This window comes from Corythoichthys intestinalis, chromosome 8 (assembly GCF_030265065.1).
Source record: "Corythoichthys intestinalis isolate RoL2023-P3 chromosome 8, ASM3026506v1, whole genome shotgun sequence".
Taxonomy (NCBI): Eukaryota; Metazoa; Chordata; class Actinopteri; order Syngnathiformes; family Syngnathidae; genus Corythoichthys; species Corythoichthys intestinalis.
This window is the reverse complement of record NC_080402.1, coordinates 44,197,440-44,223,700: the sequence shown is the minus strand read 5'-3', so window position 1 is coordinate 44,223,700 and position 26,261 is coordinate 44,197,440. Positions and strand designations below refer to the sequence as shown.

Here is a 26,261-nt window from a genome sequence, read left to right as displayed (position 1 = left end):
AAAATATGGCATATTTTATAGATGGTTTGAATTGCGATTAATTACGAATAATTCATTTTCAAGATGTGATTAACTCGATTAAAAATTGTAATCGTTTGACAGCCCTAGAAATATAGTTTTATGGTGGTTTGTATTTAAATTTGGGTGACACGGGTTTGGCCTGGGTTAAAAAAGGATTTCAAGCCAAGAGTCCTACTTTCTGTCCTGCTTTGATTTGAGACGGCTTTCTAGTTGGATTTTTGCTGGTTTGCAGCCACCCTACAGTACTAAGTGCAGCCTTAGAGGAGGAGCGGCGCACGAGTGGGAAAAGGGAACTGGTGTGTGGATGCTGTCATAGTGACTGAGGCGAAGGCTTCATGTGAAGCAAGCAAGCAGCATCTCCTCTCACCGGGAGCAGACGCTCATTTGTGCCTGCCCGTGTCGCCTCGGTGCCCCCAGGCGACACACGCCCCTCTCGCTCGGTCGTTCCACTCCTCCACCTCTCAAAGGCGTTTTACAGCACACACGTGGATCTCATTTAGAACGAGAGGAGGGGGGTCAAAGTGGATCTTTTTTGAAGGGAGGAAGCCACGCATTACTAAAGTTTGAAGAAGGAGAAGAAGCCTGCTTTGTGACATGAGGAGGTCGTGTGTCCATTTTGGAGACATCCTTCCCGACATGTATGAAGGGGATCGGTCATGCAGCTCCACGTCTGCCTCTTGCTCGTCGTCGTCACAACAACAGGTAAGCACCCACCAAAAAATAGCGTTTGCGGTATTGCCTGTCCTTGGGCGATCATTGACGAAATTTAATATCTATTTGTTTTAGTGGGATTTGTGGTCAATACCGCTAGTAAATTCATCTAGATTTTCAATTGTTTACTACAATTTTTTAAATTACGTTTAAAATTAATATATATATATATATATATATATATATATATATATATATAATGTAATCTAGTTTTGGACATGATTTAGTTTTTGCCTTATTTGACTGAAAAGTTGCAAAGGAAAGTACTGTTAATTCAAGTTTTAGCGTTTTTAATTCTTATAGGTTTATAGATGTGTGAAATAAACCAATTTAGCAAAGTCCAGAATCTTTAAAAAATCCTTCCCATAAAAAAAAAAAAAAAAAGTTTCAATAGTAAAGTTTCTATTAATTTGCTATTTTCAACGTACTTCTGTTAAGTCTTATATGGAAAAAAGAAATTAAATACAGAATTTTCTATGCTAGACTTAAAAATGTCTTTTGAAAAAAACTCTTTAGGCAAATGTGTGTGGCGTGTGGAAAAATCATACTTCCGGTTTAATCCTGTTCAGATCCAGATTTGGCAACAGTGTAAATATGACTCGTAAAATCTAACCCAGATAGCAGACCGACGGTAAAAAGATGTCGAATCAACATTCCGCTGTTGATCTTATATCGTTGAATCAACGTCACTTTTGCACCCTCAATTAATGTTGTTTCAACGTTGAAATCCTTACACAATCTAAACTTCATTTCATTTATAATAATATTGGAACAACGCTGAATCAATGCTATGTTTTCGACCAAAACGCCTGCTCATGCATAATTTAATGACTTTTCAATCATATTTCCCTGTCAGTCATAAATCAACTATTTGTCAACATTAGTTCATCAACTATAAAACAATGTTAACCCAACCACCGCCTGACATACCATAGAACAACGTTGTTTCAAGGTCACTTGACATCAAAAATTTCGATGTCAACCATACTAATGATTTTGATGGAAAATCAACGTTTATTCAGTGTTGGTCTGCTACCTGTGAATTTACCAAATATGTCAACTTCTAATGTATCGCTCAGAAAAATTGTTGAATTTTCAAGCCTTGATTGAAGTCTGTTTTCTACACTTGTTTACATTCCTTTAGCCGTTAATGAGGCAAAAAGCGTTCATACCTTTGACTAAAACCTGACTTCCTTGATGCCCAATTAGTCTAAAGAATAGACAGCGTTTGCCTTTGAAGGGCCCCGTTAATAATGGTCAGAGCGGCCCTAAAACCACTGCTTTAAGGCAAAACCCCTGACTTGCTATGAGCTTCAGTGTTGGGGGGGTCTTATTTTTTTCTTTGTAAAAAATGAGCAACATAGGGATTTTAGTCAAGGGACTCACAACAATTTGCTCAACAAGAAAAAAACTAGTGCCTGTTGAAAGACAATACTGTATAGTGAGAAGCAGCATGGCTTTGTGTCCTTCCTAGTACAAACTATGGTCTCGTGGCTTCGCCTATGTGCCTAGATATTTGTGGAACTCTTGTTACTGGACAGAAATCATAAAAAATGAACATTCCAGTGCTCTTTGTCAAAAACAAAAAATACAATTTTTCCTCATCACTTGACATCTTGACCTCCCACTTGATGCTACACAGAATTTAGTGGACAGTTATTCGTATTCCAAATCATGATTTTAAAAAGGCGGTTGGTGACATACTGCCCACGTATGTATTGTACACTGATCAATTTTTAAATTAAATGACTATCCTGTTTAATTATAAACTGCCAGATTTTTTTCCATTTTTTTTCCACTTGTTACTATTGAGAAAACATAGGGCACATGTATGCTGTAATACAGTGGAGGCCAACTCAGTTATTCACAAGAGTTACCACAAATAGTGAAAGTATGGAAGTAATTGACACCCATATAAACCCCCAAAATTCTCAAATAAACATGGATGTTTGGCTCCCAACCACAAAAGAAAAACGGCTAAATATTTTCAAAATTTTGAAAATAATTCTGCGAATAGTTGAGGATATAAGTATATTCATACACTTTAAAAATAAATAAGAACTGTTTCTTGATGTCTTGCAGCCTACCATAGTCCAACGCTGTTGCAATTGAATTGCTGCTCTGCATTTAATATAATAACACTGTCTCACTTGTGACTAGACCAGGGGTGTCCAAATGTTTTGCTAAGGGGGCCAGATTTGGTGTGGTAAAAATGTGGGGGGCCGACCTTGGCTGACGTCCTTCACGTAAAACAATTTATTTAAGCAAATTTTAGCAAGCCATTCTGTGTGTCACATTTGCTTTATTTTTTGTTTTTAATTAATAATTTCAACAATTTTGCAACTAGCCTTTGTGGGGCTCTCTTTCGACTCTCGGGCTCTTGCGAAATACTGCTGCTGAGAAATTAAACTAGCTTCAAGTTGCTTCAATTTCTCGCTATGTATCTTCCCTGTAATCTTGTCGTACATGTCAGCGTGTCTTGTTTGGTAATATCGCCTCATATTGAAATCTTTAAAAACAGCGACTGTCTCTTTGCAAATGAAGCAGACACAGTTCTTGCGTATTTTAGTGAAGAAATAGTCCAATTTCCACCTATCCTTGAAGCGCCGGCCGTTGCAGTCAGCTTTTTTTGTTGTTGATTGTCGTCATTTTACAAAATTGGGAGTAAAGGGTCACATGTGGTAATGTTGCTTAGAGGGCTGCTGCCTTTTAGTGGGTAAATGAGGAGCAGCATTTAGTGTTAAGCTAGTTCTTAGTTTTTAGTTAAGCTACTTCATATGCTTGTAGCAGTACTGCTGACCAATTTATTGAGTCTGTGTGCGGGCCAGACATTATTGATTTTATGACAGAGGCTGGGGGCCGGATGAAGTTTGACCACGGGCCGCATTTGGCCCCCGGGCCGGACTTTGGACATGTCTGGACTAGACAGAATTTGATGTACCCCTAATGCAAAAATGGTTGCTTGTTAGTCAGAGATTGAGTCGGTCTGAGCTACCTGGGTCACGAGGATGTTCCAATGGTCTTGATTACATTTGTGCTGTTACTGTGACCTAATTTGGAAAAAACTAGTAGTACTGGAAAGTTCTTATCTTAGCGTGTGTGTATGTATGTGTGCATGTGTCTGTGTGTACATGTACGTTGAGTATGTGAGAGACAGATAGGAGCTTTGTTGTTAACCTTCATGACTGTGCCTTTTCTCTTTCTGTCCTGGTCCTCCAGTTCAGGAAGATTCTAGGAATTCCACAGAGGAGCACGCCACCCCCTTCTTACATTCTGACAGAGATTTCCAAAGTCCGTCTCAAGCCGGGTTCGAGTACACAACAACACAAGTACCCCACGGAGGGTCTGGAACAGAGTCTGGTACCACCCCACCCCTTATTGCATCTGGGAACTCTGATAGTGAAGCTCTCCAGCTTCCTGAGGAAGTGGGGAACAATGGAGCGGAAACATCTGTCACCCACTTTCCGGAGACGATGGTGCTGACCCGAAACACCGAAACAAATCCGGGAATGCTAGAAGGGACGCGTGGGTCTCACACCTCTGGGCGGTTTGCTTTTCCAACTGTGACGTCTTCCCCGGGCAATGGGACATTGTCAGCGACCCCTGCTGTTAGCACAGGGACAGTGTATCACCAGAAACTTGATCGGACATCTCCAAGTGTGATGCGAGCATTCAGAAAACTCACTTCAAACTGGTCCCAAACAGATTTTCCACAAAGTTCACGAATAACCACACGCCCCCTGGATGCCACTAAGGAACCCCCAACGATCCCTGGTTCTACTTGGACCAACAGAGATAAAATTGTGGTGTCTAATGGTGTCCACAACTCATCAGGGTTGGAGGACAACACAGGACTGCCAAAACTCGCATTCCCCACAAGTGCCATGACAGTGTACGGAAGGGTCATAAATTTAGACGGAACAGAAGATGGACTGAGAACACCTGGATACAATCCCCAAATGGAGGTCCTCAGGTTGGGGGGCTCTGAATTTGGGACAAGAATGCCTGATCACTCACCTCACGTGAGCACCACGTTGGCCTCTGGAGAGGTTCCAGACTCGTCTGGTTTTAAGGACCATATGGAAACATCCCAATACACCTTAGGGTTTTCTGAGGCCGGGACAGGAACTCCAGGACAAGCGCCCCGTTCAGGTACCATTTTGTCACCCGGAGGGGTTCAGAACTCATCAAAAGACAGGTTAGAAACTTCTGGACACCTGCACCACGTGATCGCTGTCACTGCATACGAAGGTTTCCTGACCATAGGGAACTCTCAGGACGGGGCGGAAACAGTGGGACATTCCCCCCATACAAGCACCCAGGTTGGGGTTCTTACCATTGGTATCTCGGGGGACAGGACAGAGACACCTGGACACTCAAACCACATGAGCACCATGTCTGCGCCTGAAATAGTTCCAAACTCGTCTGGCTCTAAAGATAATACAGGAACATTTCAATACACGCCCCAGGTGGGGGTACTGAACTTAGGGGGTTCCCAGGATGGGACATCAACGCTAGGACACTCAGCCCACTTGAAAACTGTGACGGTATCTGGAAGTGTACATGGTTTTGCAGACTACCAGAATACTGACGACACTCACAACACTGCACCCACACCAACAACTGTAAAGAAGCTGCTTTTCGTGTCCCCGTCAATTCTGAATGTTGCAGCCCGAGGTCGTACACCTGCTGCCCCACCCTTGATCATACAAAAAATGCCAAAAACTGAGGAAAATGGCAGCACCGCATCAACCAAGCAGCCAAGTTCAGACTCCTTATCTGCTTCAACCTCATTGAATTCTGTGACTACCGGCATACCCAAAGTTTATGTTGTGTCAGACGAGCCTGCCACCGTTAGAGGTGTGTGCGTGGATGGATCAATATGTGGGAGTGGGTCTCTATGTGAGGAGGGGCAGAGTTAAATGACTTGTCATTCACTTTTGTTATGGTTCTTGTATTCAGTGGAATCCATCGAGTTGCTGCTACAGATCATCTTGAGCGAGTCCAGGTCTGCTTCAGGTCCCCTCCTGGAAGAGGACACTAGTGCCTGGGTGGGAGACACAAGTTTTTTACATCCCAGGTTTTCTGAACAGCAAAAAAATAAAATTAGGGGTCAAGTAGTCATGCATATGTTTTAGAGGTCTGATCACAACACCTGTGTAGAAAGTGAATATAGGAAAGATGAAGGTGCTATGACAATGGGATTTGGTGAGATGCAGGGCTTTTCTTTCGGTACCTTTTTTATTTTCTGATCATGTGGTTCATGTTGCAGGTGGAACCTTATCTGCAGAGGGCACCAGGATTCAGTAGGATGTTGGGAGTGTGGGGCAGGTAGGAAACTGAAAATTTCACCAGCTTAGTGACAACTGAACAGACATTTTTGTTCTTGACCTCTGGATCTAGTGGTCGTGCTGTGCAGATGCTGCTGGAGTTCCAGAGCAAGGGTGCCTTGCTATGGCTCTCCGCCTCAGATGCCTCAACGTTTCTCCACCGAACAGGACTAGACAGGGCTGCACGCCAGGGAAGAAGCTTCAGAGGCTCCAGGGTTGTCAACATAACACTGGGAGGTGAGATTTCCTACAGACTGTCAAAAACATTTTTTTAAATATGCCCAAATTAGGTGATGCATAGAGATGGGAGTCTCAAAACTGCAGCAGCAGTGTCTTATAATTTGTGTGTGATGCAGGTGTCCAGGCGGACATATGCGATTGGTTGCTTGGGTGTCCGGCAGGCTTCCGCTGCATTTCCCAGCCCACCCATAACTACAGCTGCTCCTCCGTCTGCCACTTTGACCTCTGCCGCCATCATGGCATCTGCACACACCACCCGGGAGAACTTCCTGTTTGTCGGTATGAATATTCACCCACACTCACAGATAGTGAATGTACACGTTGAACGTGTTCCTCTATGGGATGGCATCAGCTGTCTGGTAGGCGAGGACTTCTGGTTCATGGGTTCGAGGTGTGACGTTCGGATGACACGGACTCGTCTGGTGTGTACGTGCGTATCCATCCTGGCGCTGGTCGTGGCCCTGATTGGCTCGCTGGCGTTCGTCGCAGTCAGGCGCTACAGAGCAGCAATAATCCAGGCTAAAGTGGACCAGACCCGGAGCAGGTAGGCATTCACATGGTTATGTTTTTCACTGAAGTCCTGTAGGGATTGGAGGCATGTGGTGCAAAATTGGTCCCACTGCCAGCTATTTGTCTGCAACTATAGCGCCACCTGTTGGATTTCATGGGTTAATAGGCCACACACTTTTTTCATTTTCATCCAGCACATGTTGCCTACAGTACCAGAACCATCAGCAATCTCACATTTCATTTATTTACTAGAATTTTTACTTATTCCAGTATCCATATATCTGTCTATTCTGATGGAATTAAAATTAATTGTATTTATTTAAGATGCAAGTCAAATGTTTATTCTATTTTTCTTATTTGTATAAGGGCATTTTGTTTTTATTTTTTAATTGATTTGGTTTTGGTTTTATTCAATGTGACAGTATAAAATATTTTCCCTTTTTTTAGCGGGTAATTAATTTTTTTAATTAATCATGTTAAAATATTTGACGCAATTAACGCACATGTCCCGCTCAGACAGTATTCTGCCTTTTGGTAAGTTTTACAGGAAGGTTTTTTGTGCTGTCTAACAGCGAACTCTTGTGGTCGCTTTCCGACATGGTTTATTGCTTTCTTGCCAGTTCAATATGGCTGCACGACATCTCGGGCTGATGCCTACGTTGTAATGTTGTGCTGATATGATCCTTGGACAAGATTTGTCCGTAAGTATGGTTGTTGTAAAGAATGTACATATTATGTTAGTAAGCGAAATATTATATTTTTTGTATGAGACGCTTTTTGTTTATGTTTAGTGAACCTGTATAGCGTGCTAAGCTAACGTTGTTGCTAATGCAATGCTTGTGTACTTTTTTTTGTAGTTTCACTACGGTCTAAAGAGGACAGTGGTTTGAGGCCATTTTATTAATAAATCAGATGAAAAAGGAAGAAGTCTGATTATTAAGGCGGCGTTCACTAGCTGTCTAGCTTTGGAAAAAGTAGACGCTTCGGAGTGAGGACAGCAAATACAGATTTAAATGACAGTAGAGTGAAATGCCCACTAGTCCTTATGTACCGTATGTTGAATGTATATATCCATCTTGTCTTATCTTTCCATTCCAACAAATTATTTTACAGAATATATATATATAATTTACAGAAAAATATGGCATATTTTATAGATGGTTTGAATTGCGATTAATTGCGATTAATACGATTAATTAATTTTTAATCTGTAATTAACTCAATTAAAAAATTTTAATCGCTTGACAGCCCTAATATATATATATATATATAATATTTCAAATAGCCTAAGGCAGAGATTTTCTGATTCCTTACAGCAATTACCATTTAAATATTTAGGTGTCCAACTGCCACTAAAACTAACTAACACTAACATTTAAAAATACAGTGGGAAAACAAAGGTTGAGGTTTTAATTCCGTAAAGCATATTTACTGGACTAAAATTTAATACAACTGACATTAGAACATTGATTGCACATGGAATAAAAGACATGACCTGGCTAAATGTTTGCTTTTATTTCATATTATAAAAGTTATACCTTTGATCCATGATGCCACCTCCCCCGTTATAACACCTCTGTCATGGCTACAAGCACACCTCACATGGCACTTATCACTTAACACCCCAGGTTCTAATTAGAAATTATACAATCGTTGTTAATTTGAAACTAAAATATATGTACTGTGTTAATTCAATTTAAATGACTACATAACGCAGATATCCGAAGAGTAGATCAGTCTTCTGAAATAGAAAGGCGGGCCCTCATAGTGTTGCGGTGATGGCGGTGCCATAGACTTCATAATTTATATATATATTATTTATATATATTATGAAGTCTATGGCGTTGCAATATTTGTGTGAATCGAGGGAAGATGTTTTTTCTTTTTTAATTTATTGGTAACAGAATAAAGTGTCGTTGCACATTCTTTACAGTAGATGACAGTGCCACTCTGATTGTAAATGTGTGCACATAGAATGTCGGCAAGTTTTTTTTATTTAATTTTATTTGTTTATATTTTCATTAATACAACAGTTATATACAGTGGGGCAAATAAGTATTTAGTCAACCACCAATTGTGCAAGTCCTCCTACTTGAAAAGATTGGAGAGGCCTGTAATTGTCAACATGGGTAAACCTCAACCATGAGAGACAGAATGTGGGGGAAAAAATAGAAAATCACATTGTTTGATATTTAAAGAATATGTTTCCAAATTAGAGTGGAAAATAATTATTTGGTGACCTATAAACAAGCAAGATTTCTGGCTGTCAAAGAGGTCTAACTTCTTCTAACGAGGCTCCACTCGTTACCTGTATTAATGGCACCTGTTTTAACTCATTATCGGTATAAAAGACACCTATCCACAATCTCAGTAAGTACGACTCCAAACTCCACTGTGGCCAAGACCAAAGAGCTGTCTAAGGACACCGGAGACAAAATTGTAGCCCTGCACCAGGCTGGGATGACTGAATCTGCAATAGGTAAAACGCTTGGTGTAAAGAAATCAACTGTGGGAGCAATTATTAGAAAATGGAAGACATACAAGACCACCGATAATCTCCCTCGATCTGGGGCTCCATGCAAGATCTCACCCCGTGGCGTCAAAATGATAACAAGAACGGTGAGCAAAAATCCCAGAACCACACGGGGGGACCTAGTGAATGACCTACAGAGAGCTGGGGCCACAGTAACAAAGGCTACTAACAGTAACACAATGCGCCGCCAGGGACTCAAATCCTGCACTGCCAGACGTGTCCCCCTGCTGAAGAAAGTACACGTCCAGGCCCGCCTGCAGTTCGCTAGAGAGTATTTGGATGATCCAGAAGAGGACTGGGAGAATGTGTTATGGTCAGATGAAACCAAAATAGAACTTTTTGGTAGAAACACAGGTTGTCGTGTTTGGAGGAGAAAGAATACTGAATTGCATCCGAAGAACACCACACTCACTGTGAAGCATGGGGGTGGAAACCTCATGCTTTCGGGCTGTTTTTCTGCAAAGGGACCAGGACGACTGATCTGTGTAAAGCAGTACTTCTCAAATGGTGGGGCGCGCCCCCCCAGGGGGGCGCAGAGCGATGCCAGGGGGGGCGCGAGTGACCTCGGGGAACATGCTTTTTTTTTTTTTTTTTTTGCCGTACTAGAATAAAGTGTACTTGCACATCCACTCCGTGGGTGGCAGTGGCGCTCTCATTTTCAAAGTGCGTGCAGTATTTTTGAAGTAAGCAAGAGCACACGGAAGAGACTCATGCAGAGCTGGACTCACGCAGCGAGTCAGCGACCCACTGTCTTTCTCACGTGTCCGGCCGAGAAGTGCTGTTTTCGGCTTGGGATCGTCACGACCACCGCCCTCACCTACGGTTCTCCCTCGGCCGCCGAGAATGCGCTTTTTTCGGGCCGTTTGCCTTTGACTTTTAATATAGTGGGAAATGAGGAAAGACCACTGTTTACTGAGTCTAAAAATGATTATAGCGGAGAAGCCAAATCAGTTAAGACGCCACTTAAAGACATTAGACCTCAATCTCATTGATAAGCTGCTTGATTGTTTTTCAGCGAAAATGTGCCGAATATTGCCAATTGTCACAATCGTCCCGCTTTGTCAGTGTTATATCAGTAAACCAGTGAGCACTGTGGTGAATCAGCGAAAATAAAAACTTTCCTTCCGTCCAGAGAACTTTTTCCCCCCTTCTATTCAGTTTGGTTTTTTTTCGGTCAAATTTTTTGGCATGTTGTCCTGAAGAGTAAATGTTTCTAATCAATTTGAATTTGTTATTATTTACTGATTTTATTACATTTTATTTTTCAGTATCAAATGGTCAAAAATGTACCTTGAGTGTATTTTTACAGTTTGGATATGACTTTTTTTTTTTTTTTTTAACTTCAGGCAAATTGATGCGCATTAAGTCTTTTCTGTTACAAGCAACACAATGTTAAAAAAGTTATACTTTATTATAAGTTGATCTATGTTACTTTTTTTCTTTAATAGAAAAAAAAGGACACAATGTTAGGCTGAGGCGTACTTATAATAGTAATATAGACGAATGATACTATTTACAGTGGCGGCAGAGAGTTGGGGGGGGGGGGCGCGAAACATTTACGTCTTCCTTGGGGGGGCGTAACAGAAAATAATTGAGAAGCACTGGTGTAAAGGAAAGAATGAATGGGGCCCTCTATCGAGAGATTTTGAGTGAAAATCTCCTTCCATCAGCAAGGGCATTGAAGATGAAATGTGGCTGGATCTTTCAGCATGACAATGATCCCAAACACACAGCCAGGGCAACAAAGGAGTGGCTTCGTAAGAAGCATTTCAAGGTCCTGGAGTGGCCTAGCCAGTCTCCAGATCTCAACCCGGTAGAAAATCTGTGGAGGGAGTTGAAAGTCCGTGTTGCCCAACGACAGCCCCAAAACATCACTGCTCTAGAGGAGATGTGCATGGAGGAATGGGCCAAAATACTAGCAACAGTGTGTGAAAAGCTTGTGAAGAGTTACAGAAAACGTTTGGCCTCCGTTATTGCCAACAAAGGGTACATAACAAAGTATTGAGATGAACTTTTGTTACCAGTAGGTGGATTGCGAGATAGTGAAAGGTGGAAAAGCACTATATAAGTATAACACCATTTGCCATTGACCAAATACTTATTTTCTACCATGATTTGCAAATAAATTCTTTAAAAATCAAACAATGTGATTTTCTGTTTTTTTTTTCTCTCTCTCATGGTTGAGGTTTACCCATGTTGACAATTACACTGTATACAAACAAAAACAGGCTCTTGACAGTATTGTTGAAAGAAACCATAAAATACTCTATAGCACAATTTACAAAATCCAAATTGTTCGCTTTATGCTTGCAGCTTTGTGTAGGTTAACAAAAAAAAAATTGAGACACACTGGAGTGAATTAAAATAAACTTCGATCTATATTGTTGATCTCATTGTGTTTGTGTCCAGCTACCGCCGATTCAACCATTTCGATGAGCTGTCATCTCGCTTCTGGTTGCGCTCTGCGTCGGCGGGTTCGGGAGACTCCATGGACAACCCTGCGTTTACACGCTCCGACGAGCTCCTGCACATGCGAGCTCTTGACCGACCCTGTTGCTACCATGATGACACCCTGTCGCTCGCTTCCGCCTCTTCCGCCTGCACAGGCCGCGCCACACGCCTCAACACAATCTACCCCGACAGGTACCCACAAGCTTAAGGGCCACAACTCTTTCGAGAGCCAAACAAGGGGCCAAAATGTCCGATACGACGGGGCCATGAGATAGGAGTAAGCAAAACTTTGAGCCTGAGATGAGTGGGCGTCTATTAAGTAGGAAGTGGACGGGTAATTCCATTACATAGTGACATTGTGACGTCAATTGCTCCCTTTTCAAATCCGTACGTTTGCATTGAGTGTTGACATCCAAAGGTGATCCCCACCAATTGACAAACAGCACAGACATGACAGCTTTCAGTCAGATCACACACTTATTTATTAAAGAGTAAGGGGGATTCGTATTTCATGTTAGGTCTCTATTATAATTTTTTTCAATGTCATTCAGAGAACTTTTGCGGGCCACATTTAAAAGCCCAATGAGCAAGTACAGTATGTGGCCAACGGGCCATCATTTACCTATATCTGTTGCATCTCTTCGAAGTGATGGATGGGCTCTGCCCCGCTATGTTTCTGTTTCAGTTCCCAGTACGGTTGGCACGGGAGCGAGCTGAGCCTGGGCGATGGCGGCGTGCTAGACTCGGGCAAGGCCAGTGACCTGTCTGTGTGCAGTTGGCCTGTGGAGCCCATCCACTGGACGCCCTTCCCACTCCTGCGACAGCTGGCCACCGCCCCCCACTCCGCACACCCCGTGAGTACCCACAAGCTTGCGATGAGCCACATGCTGCTTCACCATGTTTTGAAATCTTTCCCTGTGTTGACTGTTTAGACTCGGGTTTCCAGGCCTCGCTCGTACTGCGAGGGCATGGAATTGGTGGACATGAACCGCAGCTGGACCGCATGATTCGGACACTTGTCGACAAATAAACTTTTATTGAAGGGTGTGCATGTAGGAGCAACGGGTAATTCATTAAACAAATAATGTGACTGCATTGTTTGTGTAGATAACTTTATTGTATCACACCGGATAGTGTCCATAGCATATGTATACAGTGAATCTGCAAATTATTCTCACCACTTCACTTGCTAAATTACAGCTTTATTCCAAAATGGATTGAAGTTATCTTTTTCCAAAAAAGATCCTGACCATACCATCCAATAGTCAAGATAGAAAAAGAAATCTTGCATTTTTCCAATTTATTATAAAGAGTTAACAAACGGAAAGTATTCACATTGTTACACCATGCCTTATGAGCCCGTGAAGTTGAAAGGAAAAATTACCTACAAACGTTCAAATAAAGGTTAGAGTGTTGAAAAAAATCTTTAGTCATGATTGCAACAATTCTAAGATAGCCGCAATGCTTTCGGTGTGAAGGGCGTTATGAAGCTGGAGCTTGACTAGAGAATGCTCTTGGTGTGAGCATGTGTGTATGTGTATGTTTTCACCAACTGACTCACACAGTTACTTTTTTTTTCTTATGCTTCTGAGCACATGAGTGTTATCATGCACACGGTGATTGTGAAAATTCTGAATCACTGGTGAAAGGACATTTCAAATGTCTTCATGTAGCAATCACATTGTAGGAATTGAAAAGATTTTGTTCGTTATTCTTATAGTTCTACATTGATGTCACGTGCTCAATAGCATGTAGTGTAATGATAAAGTGGTATGAAAAAATATCTGAACCTTTTGGAATTTCCTACATTTCTGCATAAAATCACCATCAAATAAATGTGAGCTGATCTTTGTCAAAATCACACAGATGAAAAAACTGCTTTAACAAAACCCCCCCCACACATTTATAGCTTTTCATATTTTAATGAGGATCGTATGCAAACAATGACAGAAGGGGGGGTGGGGTAAGTGAACCATCGCATTTAATATTTTGTGCCCCCCCCCCCCCCCCGGCAGAAATAACTTCAACCAGACGCTTCCTGTAGCTGCAGTCAGTCTGGCAAGACTAATCTTGGCCCATTCTTCTCACAAAACTGCTATAGTTCAGTCAGATTCCTGGGATATCTGGAATGAATCGCTGTCTTAAGGTCATGCCACAGCATCTCAATTGGGTTCAAGTCTGGACTTTGACTTGGCCACTCCAGAACGTGTATTTTGTTCTTCTGAAATTATTCTGAAGTTGATCTACTTCTGTGTTGTGGATCATTGTCTTGTTGCAGCATGCATCCTCTTTTTAGCTTCAACTGTCTGACCTCAGGTTTTCCTGCAAAACATCCCGATAAACTTTTGAATTCATTCTTGCATTAATGATTGCAAGTTGTCCAGGCCCTGAGGCAGAAAAACAGCCCCAAATCATGATGCTCCCTCCACCATGCTTCACGGTGGGGATGATGTGTTGATGTGCAACTTTCATTTCATCAGTCAACAAAATATTTTGCCAAAACCTCTGTGGAGTGTCCAAGTGCCTTTTAGCAAACATTAAAGGAGCAACGTTTTTTCTTAGACAGCAGTGGCTTCCTCCGTGGAGTCCTCCCATGAATACCATTCTTGGCCATAGGTTTACATGCAGTTGATATGTGCACAGAGATATTTGACTCTGCCAGTGATTTCTGTACGTCTTTAGCAGACACTCTTGGGTTCTTTTTGACCTTTCTAAATATTCTGTGCTGAACTCTTGGTGTCATCTTTGGTGGACGGCCACTCCTCGGGAGAGAAGCAACAGTGCCAAACTCTCTCCATTTGTAGACAACTTCTCTGACTGTCGATTGATGAACATCCAGACTTTTAGAGATGGTTTTGTATCCTTTGCCAGCTTTATACAAATCAACAATCCTTGATCGCAGGTCATCAGACAGCTCTTTTGACCGAGCCATGATGCACATCAGACAATGCTTCTCATCAAGACAATTCTTACCAGGTGTGTGTTTTATAGTGGGCAGGGCAGCTTTAAATCACTCATCAGTGATTGGGCACACACCTGGCTTAAATTGTTTGGTAAAAATTAGTTTCAAGTGCTCTTTAAGTCTCCTTAGGCAGAGGGTTCACTTATTTTTTCCCCATTCTGTCATTGTTTGCATGCTATTCTCGTTAAAATATGAAAACCTATAAATGTTTGAGTAGTTTTAGTTAAAGCAGACACTGTTTTTACATCTATGTGATTTTGACAAAGGTCAGATCACATTTGATGGAGATTTTATGCAGAAATTTGAGAAACTCCAAAAGGTTCAGATACTTTTTCATTCCACTGTACATTGATCTGGATCAATACATCGATTGGTTAAGCACAGTTGAATCAAAATCGAAAATAGAAAATATTGATCAATATTGTCATCTTTTAGGCAGCCATTTTGCTAAACAATGTGATATGTAGCTGTGTTAAATGTTTACCTAATATTGCAGTAAATGGATTGAAGGCCCTCTAATCAAATGATGGGAGTCTGCAATATTGTATCGTTGGCCAAAGAATCGATACTGTATAGTCATATCATTTATAACCTTAGTGTTCAGTAGAGTGCTGTGGTTCAGCTTTGGCTGTTTTGAATGTGTAAATACAAATGAGTGAGAATTTATATGGCACCAGTGTAATTGAAAGTATTTAAATATCACAGATGTATTGGCATTATATAACTATTTTTGGCTAAATGAGAATGATTCGGAAGCGGGTAAAAATGCACAAAATTCTGTTTGGATTATTTCTACGAAAGGTATGGCAGTAGAAAATGGCACTAGTCTCTTCAGCCATGTTTAAAAAATCATTCATTCATTGACCCCACCAAGAGCTGTCTGTACAACCCATTCTTGCACAGAAAAATTAGTTCCCCTTTAAGAATGAACATGACATGATGCATACCTGTTAAGTTGTAGAAATTGCAAATAGGGAGATTTCTGTTTGCCAACCCCGATGACGCACGCGCGCGCGACAATCGCTAAGACAAAATGCAACCATTTTTTTTTTCAAGTTCATTTTGGTCACAACACTTGTGTAAAAATTAACTACCCTGTCAAAGAACCTCTTTTTGGTGGCATCAGAGATAGTCTTCAACTTGCTCCATGTATTGTCTGGCATCATGTGATACTGCTATGTTGCCTGTGTCATGCCAGTTCTCCTTGTTCCTGTAATCAACATCTAGGATATCCTCAGCTTTCCTGATCACATCCATTTGCACAAATTTGGACATCAGCTTCCTCAGCAGCCTCTTCATCTCATCAACCATCACTCCAATTAGGGTTTCGTGAGACTAAATCGGCAAGATTAAAAACATTAATTACATCATTTAGAAAATTAATCATATTTGTTTTTAAAAGTATCTTCGTCATGGCAGTTTTTTAATTGAATTGTAACCTAGAATTGAAACTTTATATTTTTTGTTTCAGCACAGTAATAATAATATAATGTAATAAAGTGTATAGTATACACTTTAGCTTTAGCATAATAGCGAATCTAAATGATTAAACTTCAAGTAAGTAACGATACGCTTTCTCACTTAAATTCATATATTGTGGGGGTAGGACCGCAGTGGTTTAATATTCCATGATGTTTGATCCACGAAAACACAGAGTAAAGCAGCGACTTCTTCCTCGTCATCGTTCTCCCATCATTAGCTCTAATGCTATTAGCATTAGGCTAGTTAGCTATCGCTGGCAGGTAAGACTTAGGGCAATTACGTTGACGAACGTCGTTTTTCCCGAATACTGGAGGCCAACCAGGGTCAGCTCCATCTCTTCCTTCCAAAATAAAGACTTGAACCAGTCTAAAAGCCGGTTTATTAGTGCCAGCATCTTGGGAAGTCGGTGGTGCTTCGCCTCTTCCCTCCCTGTCAGATGTATGGGTTGGGCTTTTCCAGCTCTGAAGGGGAGGGAGGGGAGGGAAGTCGGAGACGGCCAGGCTATTCGTTGTTGGTCACTTTCCGAATCGGGCTGAATGGTATCATTACAAAACGGTGACAAACAAAAACATTAAAAAAAAAAAAAAATTGACATTTTTGGAAAATCGGGAGATTTGGCTTTCTAATCGTGAGGCGTGAGCATTGGGGTCAAAATCGGGAGTCTCCCGACCAAATCGTGAAACTTAACAGAATGGTGCTTCCCAAGCTGCAACTTGTGATTTATTTATTTATTTATTACCATTAACATAATGAAACTGATACCAACTTTAAATTTTTTGGGGCGAGGGGGATAGTAGGCTTGAATGACATTTCTGTTATTTTAAATAGCTAAAGGTGATTTGACAAATAAGTGACTTGTGTTTCATTTTTCACAGACTGAATTCCTCGAATCCCACTGTGCTACGAAGCACTCCATTTGACATTCTTCTGTCTTCCCCAACATACCCCTCCCCCTTTTTGCCATGTGCTGGCTGGAACGTCACACTATAAAAGCATAAAAAGATAAGTCTGGGCAATGGGGCGAAATAGGCTATGCTGATCAAGTCTTTGTTTTTCTAGAATGACAACAAATTATGAAGAATAAAGAGAAGTAGCAAAGACGCTACCTATGAACTTCTTCCCATATACGGTCTCGTAGCCTGTGTGGGTGACTAGAATGTGTGTGAAGATGTGTGTGGCAACATCCACATGCTACACACATATCTGCATACACACCCTTAAAAAGGGAGATTCATTCATTTCCTCACTCCTGCTGGTCACATGACCTGAATAAGCATTCTTCTTCCCAGTCATGTGACCTACTCACACCAGTATCTCCTTATATGGACGTCATCCAAAGGACCTTTCAAAGGCACCAGCCTGTGTGTGTATGCGTGGATATATGTGTGTGGATTTGGATAATGCCTTGATTGGCTTGTTGACCCTTTTAACCTCTCCATGCAGACGACATGTGCGTGTGTGAGTGTGTCTAGTTGTGTTTTTACTCCCTGTTGACATGTAGATGCAAAATAAAATAAAAAGCCACTTCCTGCCCCCGTGCCTGGCCGTATACCCTTTTTAGGAACATGAAGGGGAGCCAGGGTGAATTCCTCCTTTGTGGTCATTGTCCATGCTCGCTTTCCAGAGGTTGCCACTGACAGACACACATACACACACACGCTGATTATGAGTCCTTTCACAATTGCAGGTATTTCACATGAATGCGTGTCACCGTTTTGTGTTCCTAAGTTACATCACATTTGGATGTTGTTACCTGGTGTGACTTATACTGACACACCTTTGAGACTTTCCAGTAATATTCCATAATCACTGCTCAATTGATGAGTTGGAAGTTTGAACGAAAGAGTTTAAAAATGTTTTCCTCCTACGGCTGCATATAGAAAACAAGTGCTTCTAGGATATTAGTTTTAAAATCAAGCAATTTTGTGTTGTTTATTTTATAGATATTTTACATCACAGCTTTGTATTCAGGCTGGTTAGGCAAATAGTTAAGGACATTTCAAGAGAAGCTGACGGCCCTGTACCCCACTATTTGTGTCACTTTGAGGGGTTCTTCATATTTCCGCCCCACATTTGTGTTACAGGTCTTATTTCAGTCTTATAAAAGTCATTTATTTTCTCAAAATTCTGCACAAAACACATCATAATGTCATTATGATTTTGTGTTGACTTTATTGTAGCATGAAATAAATTAATTGAAATTCAATGCACATTATTTAATGGCTCATCTATTCTAAACAGCACCCAAAATCCAATTTCTACTGTCAGACCTGCCCTGAAATACTTTGCTTTATAGTTTGATTTGTGGACATTTTTTTTTTTTTCGTCATAAAGTATTACGGAACCAAGTAAGGTCATTAAACCTTTAACAAACAAACACAAAAAGTAAGCATTTTTTGCTGCCTTTGTTAATTTTATATAAGTCAACATCAAATAATCTATTTTTGGGGACATTTGAGTTTATTGTCAGCCAGTCCACCCTTAAGTCATTCTCTGCCATTAATGGCAGTAGACTTCCAATGACACTGAAACATGACAATTAATAATTCCCAACCTTCTCAGTCAAAATGGATTAGACATTTATCACCATCAATGGCAGTGTATGAATTAAGCCCCTTTCACATACACCTGAACACCGTTTAAATCACAGCCCTTATATGTGAAAGCAATTTTCCGGGTCGACTGATACAGAGAAGACGCGGACATTTTCCAAGTCGCATCTCAGTATTATGTCCGGGTCTTTTCTGGGAAGCGGTGTGCGAGAAAGCAGGAGTTAAATTCACGGGTCACAGCACGATGGCTGATGACGTAAATATCATGGCGGGCCGATCATCACTTCCTCATTCTTCACAGTTAGACGAAAAGTGGTAAACAAACATCGCAGTTGTCAACATGGCAAGCTGGAAATAGCTGAATTAAACTGAAATCATAACTAAATTAAATTGCTACTGTATCGTAGAGGCAAGGAAGAGAGTCCATCGTCCTTCTTTGGAAATGTTTGGTTTATTTTGTTGCCGATGTCAGGGTCCACAACTGCGGAAAATAGGTTGTACCTCAAAGCAGAAAACAACGGAAAGCTGCGTTCAAGGGTTTATCAAATTCAAACAAAAATACACGCGATCGTGGAAAAGGGGGAATAATGCAATGGGTCCGTGACAGTTGGTCGATCAATAATATTAACCAAAGCGGTAGGCAGAGAGCCGATAAGACAACAAAACAAATGCGCTCAAATACCAGCACATAGTGGGGGGACTTCAAAACAAGGGCGGTAGACGAACAAGCTAGCAAATGCACGAAATTCGAGAGTACTAGGTGTCGAATGGAGCCTAGCAAGGTAATATCTCAGCACCCTCCTCTTGGATCGCCTGGGCTTAAATACAGTCTTGAAGAGCCTGAACTGGCTGCAGGAACGACATCGGGAACACTCCCACAATCGACTGTTTTCATAAAACACGATCTGACCAACAGAATCTGACAGCCGATGCCGACCAAAAATGATTCAATGTCCAGGTTAAAGGTCGCGCCAGCAGCCCTCCCCGCACAGAGAGCACCGAGTGGGCAACATGGGACAAGTCTGTGAAAGTATACAACAAAACAAAAGCAATGACGCGAGTAAATCCCGTGTCACCTTACACGGGAATTTACCGGGATATGTGTGTGAAAGGAGCTTTAAATGTCTCAAGTTTGCTTAAACAGTGTTGCTCAACTCCTAAATGGAACACATAACGGAAGCACAGGACTCTCAGCGAACCGTTCCTCACTGTGCGTTTTTTCCAAAAAGTCAGCTTTAAACACATTTTCAAAAATTGCCCGCCACCTACAGCATGAAACACTTCAGTGGTTTTATCGTTTTTATTTTTTTGAAGGTGCTTTGATTAAATTGTATAACAGTCGCAGGTTACCAGACCTAGCTGTGCAGTCATAGTGTCAACAGTTTTACAAATGATGTTACTAATGCTTCAACCATGAATACAATAATAATGGTACCTAAAGAAATATACAAAATTGGCAATGTCATATGGACTTCAAAGTCAGTAAATTCAAAAATCGTAAGGTAATGGTAAGGAGGAAGAAGCAGGTAGTCGAGTGAGTGTTGGCTTGAGGAAGACACAGAAAACAAACATGATGAATGAACAATCAGAGAGTTTTGCAGTTCATCATTACTTTACAGTAGAACCATAGTAAAATGATGTATGAAAAATGTCCTTGACTCTACAGTGTACATATTCATTGTGCAACTATTCTGTTCACTATTATGTCAGGCTCCAATGAATAAAAGCAAAATGCTTTTCACAATGTCAGTGAAAGCACAAGACGTTTTCATTTTAAAGGGCCACTCAACCCAATGGCAGGCTGGACCGAATATATGTTGGGAACATTTAAAGAAGCTAATCATATACTGTATGTATATATGTGCAAATGTCATGCTACCTAACTGAGTGAGTGATTCTGATGATGACACAAAAGGTATCTTTGCTGCGAGGAGAGGGTTGACGCTCTATCCAAAAATACTGATTTCTTTGACACATAGCGCACCGCATCATAAAAAAATCAAAGGAAATGAAAGGATTGGAATTGCAAGTGACATATAGCTACATTAACATGGGGGCTATATTTATCATCATAAAACATGTAACAAGAGCAAATGTAGATCACAAAGACTTGTATAAAATTTAAACAACTCTTTACAATCTCTCTGAATAAACCATTAAAATGTATAGATTGTGAAGAAAATGCTCATTATGGATCCAAATGAACTTCCAAATAAAGTGGCCCACAGTAGAGCACCCCTCGTATGGGTGATGAGTGCCAAGATTCATATGTTGGCTGTAAACAGACCACTGTGTTAACATCAGTTTCACTTGTCACATTGTGTGGGTACGTGTGATTGGTCTACCAATGAGTTAAACCCTACCGTCAGAGACCCTGTAAAATTGCTGACAAATGAACCCCCAACTGACTTCTTGAACATTTTCACAGATACAAATTGACACATGAATTGAATAGAAAAATATGTCTACACTGTCTCTGAAGGTAACAACTAAAAACAGGCTCCACTTAAGTATTTCGCTATAGCTAGACAGCCAGCCAGCTAGTGAAAGATAGCTGATTTTCTGTCAGTCGTTGCCTTCAAAGTCCAATTGACATCAGTTTACAGTTTAAAATGTTAAAATCTTGTACTGTCATCAAGGAAATAAAAATGGAATTAAATTGAACTCTTTCAGTGCCATTGACAGTGATAGATCTCCAATAATGTGGCTCTTTTTATCCTTCTGTTGTGAATTTAAACTAGGTTGTCACTAGTAGACGTCAAATCAATTTGAACTGGGAGGACTGGCAGCAAATGAACGACCATCCTAGTTCAAATAGATTGGATGTTTATCACTGTCAATGGCAGTCAAGTTTTTAAAGGCAACAACAGGATGGATGGATGGATGGATGGATGGATGGATGGATGGATAGATAATCCTGTAACTAGGTATTGATGGATGAATAGATGGCTCCTTTATTTACTTGTCACATTGTGTGTGTGCGTGTGACTGGTTTACCAAAAAGTTAATCAGTGACCCTATAAAATTGCTGACAAATGAACCCCCAACTGAAAACTTAAAATGTTAAAATCTTGTACTGTCACTAAGGAAATAAAAACGGAATTAAATTGAAGTCTTTCAGTCCCATTGACGGTGATAGATGTCCGATAATGTGGCTCTTTTTATCCTTCGATTGTGAATTTACACTACTTTGTCACTAGTAGACGTCAAATCAATATGAACTGGGAGGACTGGCAGCGAATGAACGACCATCCTAGTTCAAATGGATTGGATGTTAATCGCTGTCAATGGCAGCCAATGAGTCAAGTTTTTGAAGGCAACAAAAGGATGGATGGATTGAGAGATAATCCTGGTACTAACTATGTATTGATGGATGAAAAGATGGATGCTTTATTGATCATTATGAAGGTATTCAAGCCTCCACTCCACATGTCTCATATATACAGCTCATTGCACATGAATTAATTCACATAATTTAAAGATGTGATGGACATGATGTTTTAAATCTCCCTTTTTGGCAGGAAATGAATCAAACGTGAGTGGCTAACCAACAGATTTTTTTAGGCCGCCATTTAACCAAGATGTAAAGATTAGGGTGTTACTTTAGTTTCTATGTAGTATAACGGGTGAGCCTCTCAAGCCACGCCTATTGGAAGCGAGAGAACCAATAGGAAGCCGTGGTAAGGAAAGTTCTCCTTATATGGAGAGGGGCTGCAGGACGAGTGCCTATAAAAACGCAGCAGTCAATCGGCCCGACGTCACAGTCAACTTCTTGAGCGCCGACTCATCACACGCTGTTCATCCACGCGATTCTCTTCAGTGTCAACCACACAGCATCTACTCATCTAGGTAAGAACGGCATTTTATCCACAATGGACTGCATTTCGTTTTTTAAAAGTTTTCTTTAATGCGCTAAATTGACGCCGGTTTTACATCATTTTTTACATTTTGATTGAAAATGTCTTTGACCGGGGTGCTCATGCTAAGGCTAACCGTTAGTTTGTGACGCCGGCTTCAAAGAGCCGACGTTCGCCTTTTTGACGCAATATGCCCGTTGCCCAGAGGAGCTCATGACGGAGACCACCCCCACCCCATCCACCCACACTCTTTAAAGTAGACTCTTTGAAGGCTTTGACCGTCAGCGGCCCCGCCCGCATCCCTTTAGCACGCGAGCATCTCCCCGCCGGCTCTGTTGCCAGACGGATTACAACAAGTGGATTAGCTCAGCGGTCACCCCGGAGTAAATCTGCTAGTTAACAATTAGCGTTGACTTTAGTAGCTAGTCTTATTTAGTCGGTTTTTATTTCCCATTTGTTGCTGTCGTGTGCTAGGTAAGTTTTTTTTCTTTTTTTTTTAAATAGCTTTCCAAAAAAAAAAGATTATGAACGTTTTGTAATTGAAAGCACGAGTGAAACGGCGTACATATAAATTGAATTGAGGTAAAATATTTTTTTTTTTTCAGAAATTGAATAAAACTATTGGCTATGAAGTTAAAGCCTTTGATGTGCTGTATGTGACTCTTTGATTTAAGTTACCATGTTAAAAAAGGAGTGGTGGTCTTTGTGCGACCAGCTTTGCTGCCGTCTTGTGCCAGTGCCTTTTTCCTTATATGGTCAAGACCGGACCCCCATAGCTTTTGGGGGGTTTAAGCGCCACTGCGACACCCAGTGGAAGTCTACTAAGTGCTGCAGATGTGGTTCAGCTGGCTCGTCCGTTACCTTTTTTCCCTCCCTCACTTCTGTCATTTTTTTACAGAACAATGGAAGAAGAAATTGCTGCCCTTGTTGTGGACAACGGATCCGGAATGTGCAAAGCTGGCTTTGCTGGCGATGACGCCCCGCGTGCAGTCTTCCCCTCCATCGTTGGACGCCCCAGGCATCAGGTATGTGCAAATGTTGCAGTTAAAATTCTTTAGAGGTGTTTGTTTTTTTGTCTAACATGTTTGCTGTCGTTTTAGGGCGTGATGGTAGGCATGGGCCAGAAGGACTCGTATGTGGGTGATGAGGCTCAGAGCAAGAGGGGCATCCTGACCCTCAAGTATCCCATTGAGCACGGCATCGTCACCAACTGGGACGACATGGAGAAGATCTGGCACCACACCTTTTACAACGAGCTGCGTGTGGCCCCTGAGGAGCACCCCGTGCTGCTCACCGAGGCTCCCCTCAACCCCAAAGCCAATCGTGAGAAGATGACCCAGGTATGAAATGCCACCTGCCTCTGTGCTAGCAGTTTTCTTCAGTTTTATTCTCCTTGCTAAGCAGTGCGCCTTCCCTGAACTTTCAGGTTTCCTCTTTCCTGAGGGTGCTTTCCCTTCTATAGAGACATCAGGTTTCTTGTGTTTACTAGTTTAGCATTAAGCATGTGGTTAATTCTCATTACTCTGCATGTACACTAATATGGTTTTGTTTATTGGGTGGTGAAAATGGATGTCATTAAAAAAAATCCTTGGTTAAAATAAGACGCTGTTGCTTGGGTAATATAATTTGAAAATTAGGTAAATGTACTTTGGCCTACTTTTTAGGAATAGAACAATGGGGGGGGGGGATGGACTGTTACCATTTTTAGTCTTGCAGAATAATTTAAAGTAGCAATATTTTATTGAAACTCGTTTTATTCCTGTTAAGATCACCAACATTTGGAAAACTAGTTGTTAATGAAGCCTGACTTTGTTTTGATTAGCAGCTAAATTAATGTCAACACTAAAATAAATGGTACCAACTACCATGTGCTTTTTAAAGTGATTCTTAACGAGCATGGTGTTGCGAAATGAGTTCCTAAAGTTTGCGTGTGAATAAAAAAAATGTGATTTTACTGTAATGTGCCTTTGGAATTTAATTGTTCCATTTCTTTTCTAGATTATGTTCGAGACTTTCAACACCCCTGCCATGTACGTGGCTATCCAGGCTGTGCTGTCCCTGTACGCCTCTGGCCGCACAACCGGCATTGTGATGGACTCTGGTGACGGCGTCACCCACACCGTGCCTATCTACGAGGGTTACGCCCTGCCGCACGCCATCCTCAGGCTGGACCTGGCTGGACGCGACCTCACTGATTACCTTATGAAAATCCTCACCGAGCGTGGCTACAGCTTCACCACCACCGGTCAGCACTGCCTCAACATTGAATTGTCCGATATATGTAAGCTGAAGCTGTTATTTTGAGTAAATGTTTTTGTTTAATTGTAGCCGAGCGTGAGATCGTGCGTGACATCAAGGAGAAGCTGTGCTACGTGGGGCTGGATTTTGAGCAGGAGATGGGCACTGCTGCCTCCTCTTCATCTCTGGAAAAGAGCTACGAGCTGCCCGACGGTCAGGTCATCACCATCGGCAACGAGCGCTTCCGCTGCCCGGAGGCGCTTTTCCAGCCTTCTTTCCTGGGTAAGCGACGCCACCTGAGCGCTTATTAATCCTCCCCTCGTGCCAACATGTACTGACAGGGTCTTCTTCTCAGGCATGGAGTCATGCGGCATCCACGAGACCACCTTCAACAGCATCATGAAGTGCGACGTTGACATCCGCAAGGACCTGTATGCCAATACTGTGCTGTCTGGAGGCACCACCATGTACCCTGGCATTGCTGACCGCATGCAGAAGGAGATCACCTCCCTGGCTCCCACCACCATGAAGATCAAGGTAATGTAGAGTGCACAATTGTAGCTCGGTAGTGTTCTGCTGCCTCTTTGTGGCCAAAGTGAGTAACAAGTTTTTAATCTGCAGATCATCGCTCCCCCCGAGAGGAAGTACTCCGTGTGGATCGGCGGCTCCATCCTGGCCTCCCTGTCCACCTTCCAGCAGATGTGGATCAGCAAGCAGGAGTACGATGAGTCTGGCCCCAGCATTGTCCACAGGAAGTGCTTCTAAGACTGTTGGATGCACTCATCCCCTCCCCCTCATGAACACACTGCTGCCAACCTAAACAAGTGGCTCCAATCAACACTGTATGCTGAGCCTGCAGCACCTCGGCCCTTCTCTGTCCTGTCATCACTGAGGAGCTCTGCAGGAAGTCCAGAGCGTCCAAACCCCCACAGGCAGTGTGAATGTGAGGAATTTGTGTGTTTAGTTTTCTTTCACCACCTTTATTTGCCTCTATGAAGGTTTCCAACTCGTGCTGCCCGGGCGTTCCTCTCCCCCGGCAGGCCTGTTAGTATTGCTTAATGTAAATTATGTCATGTTTTGTTTTTGTACTTTCAGCCTTAAGATATTTGCTCCAGTTTGTCAATATGCAAAAAATAAGATGAAGCTACTTTGTAAGGTGGTTATAGAAAGGTTTGTACATGAGGCTATCTTTGCCTCTGGTTACATAAAAATCAATAAAAGCGCACATGTCTGAGATCTTTCAAGTTGTCTTTTCTCACACTTCTCAAAGTTGAAAATCTTAAATTGGCTGTTGCCAAAACTGGATACATGAATAATGCAAATGTGTTTGAAATCTAGTCTTCTGCATTATGGGTTGTTTAAATTTGGTACATG

General features: G+C 41.7%; 2 protein-coding genes across 2 annotated transcripts; both read left to right on the top strand.

Moving 5' to 3' along the window:
- Positions 1-256: 256 nt before the first annotated feature.
- On the top strand, positions 257-13,639 carry si:ch211-14k19.8 (uncharacterized). Its single transcript, XM_057844713.1, has 10 exons — positions 257-723; positions 3,952-5,592; positions 5,695-5,783; positions 6,005-6,063; positions 6,136-6,299; positions 6,419-6,581; positions 6,655-6,846; positions 11,755-11,988; positions 12,482-12,650; positions 12,729-13,639. Exons 1-10 carry the CDS (start codon positions 678-680, stop codon positions 12,801-12,803), a joined length of 2,832 nt encoding a protein of 943 aa, XP_057700696.1. The 5' UTR covers positions 257-677; the 3' UTR covers positions 12,804-13,639.
- Positions 13,640-22,477: 8,838 nt separating this feature from the next.
- Positions 22,478-26,123, top strand: LOC130920082 (actin, cytoplasmic 1-like). The gene is made up of 7 exons (XM_057842953.1): positions 22,478-22,641; positions 23,548-23,674; positions 23,750-23,989; positions 24,648-24,894; positions 24,978-25,169; positions 25,243-25,424; positions 25,509-26,123. Exons 1-7 carry the CDS (start codon positions 22,493-22,495, stop codon positions 25,650-25,652), a joined length of 1,281 nt encoding a protein of 426 aa, XP_057698936.1. The 5' UTR covers positions 22,478-22,492; the 3' UTR covers positions 25,653-26,123.
- Positions 26,124-26,261: the final 138 nt, after the last annotated feature.